The 1,021-nt window shown below is 62.6% G+C and overlaps 1 protein-coding gene across 1 annotated transcript; it reads right to left on the bottom strand.

Annotated features, from left to right (window-relative positions):
• Nucleotides 1-6: 6 nt before the first annotated feature.
• Nucleotides 7-1,018, bottom strand: LOC109509335 (G-protein coupled receptor family C group 5 member C-like; the record flags this gene model as incomplete). The annotated part of the gene is made up of 1 exon (XM_019859198.1): nt 7-1,018. A coding segment is annotated over one exon (987 nt), but the record flags the coding sequence as incomplete, so codon positions are not given.
• Nucleotides 1,019-1,021: the final 3 nt, after the last annotated feature.

Genomic DNA, 1,021 nt, shown 5'->3' with positions numbered 1-1,021 from the left:
TCAAACCTTGAACCCTTGAACTGCAAGGCAGTCATCCAAAGCATGAGACCAACTCCCATTTTTTCTGGTTTGTTTGTAAGAAAAAAATAAATAAAATCACACTTGGACCTTGTGCGGGCTCGTCCATGGTGAAGGCTTTGTTCTCAATGTTGCCGGCAAAGACGTTGCGAGAGTTCTGCTCCTTGAGGATGTTCTCGTAGCTGACGCCAGAGCCCGAGTAAGCGTCCTCCCCAAAGACGAGGTCACCGTCTCCGTCCCCGGCCGAGGAGCACACTTGAGGGATGGTGACAAGCGCCAGGAAGACCCAACCGTTGGTCACCAGGGCGACGGCCAGCGTGGGGTCGTCCCACCGAGGCCCGCCGCCGCCCTGGGCTCGATTCCCGTGGACGTACATGGCGATCCACGCCGCCCAGATCCCAGCGGAGAGGAGGGTGCACGCCAGGATGAGGGCGCCTTCCCTCTTCCACTGCTTGTGTTTTCCCGCCATGACGCCCAGGCCTGCGCCCAGGGCGGAGACGAGGAGCGCCATCACGTAGATCAGCGCCATGGCGAAATCGGCGTTAGCGATGTTGCAGGGCACAGCCGCAGCCACGTCGCCATCGACCGCGGAGTTGTCCAGCCCCAGCGGGTGGCGCACCACCGTGATGATCAGCCACTCGGTGTTGATGAGCACCTCCACCGACCACAGAGCCAACGCGGCGAGGCACGAGCTCCCCGCCCGCGGGGCGCGGTTGGTCCTGGCGAGGGCATTGAGCCGTACGGCTTGAACCAGGAGGCACGAGAAACAGCCGGCGAAGAGAACGCCGAACAGGAAGCGGCGCGACGCGCAGGTGGAAAAGTTCTTCCCCACGATGAAGGCAAAGGTCAGGCCGAAGAGGCCGGACGCGCACACCAGGAAGATGGCGTGCAGGCCCACCGCGTTCCTGCGGTTGCGGTCCCTCATGAAGGGCACGTTGGCGAGCAGCACCATGAACAGAACCAGGCTGACGACCGCGCCGGCCGACGCCAAGGCCTCCAGAAC

This window comes from Hippocampus comes, unplaced genomic scaffold (genome assembly GCF_001891065.2).
Source record: "Hippocampus comes isolate QL1 unplaced genomic scaffold, H_comes_QL1_v1.1 C16857758, whole genome shotgun sequence".
Lineage (NCBI taxonomy): Eukaryota > Metazoa > Chordata > Actinopteri > Syngnathiformes > Syngnathidae > Hippocampus > Hippocampus comes.
The sequence above is the reverse complement of the archived record's forward strand: the minus strand, read 5'-3'. Positions and strand labels throughout refer to the sequence as shown.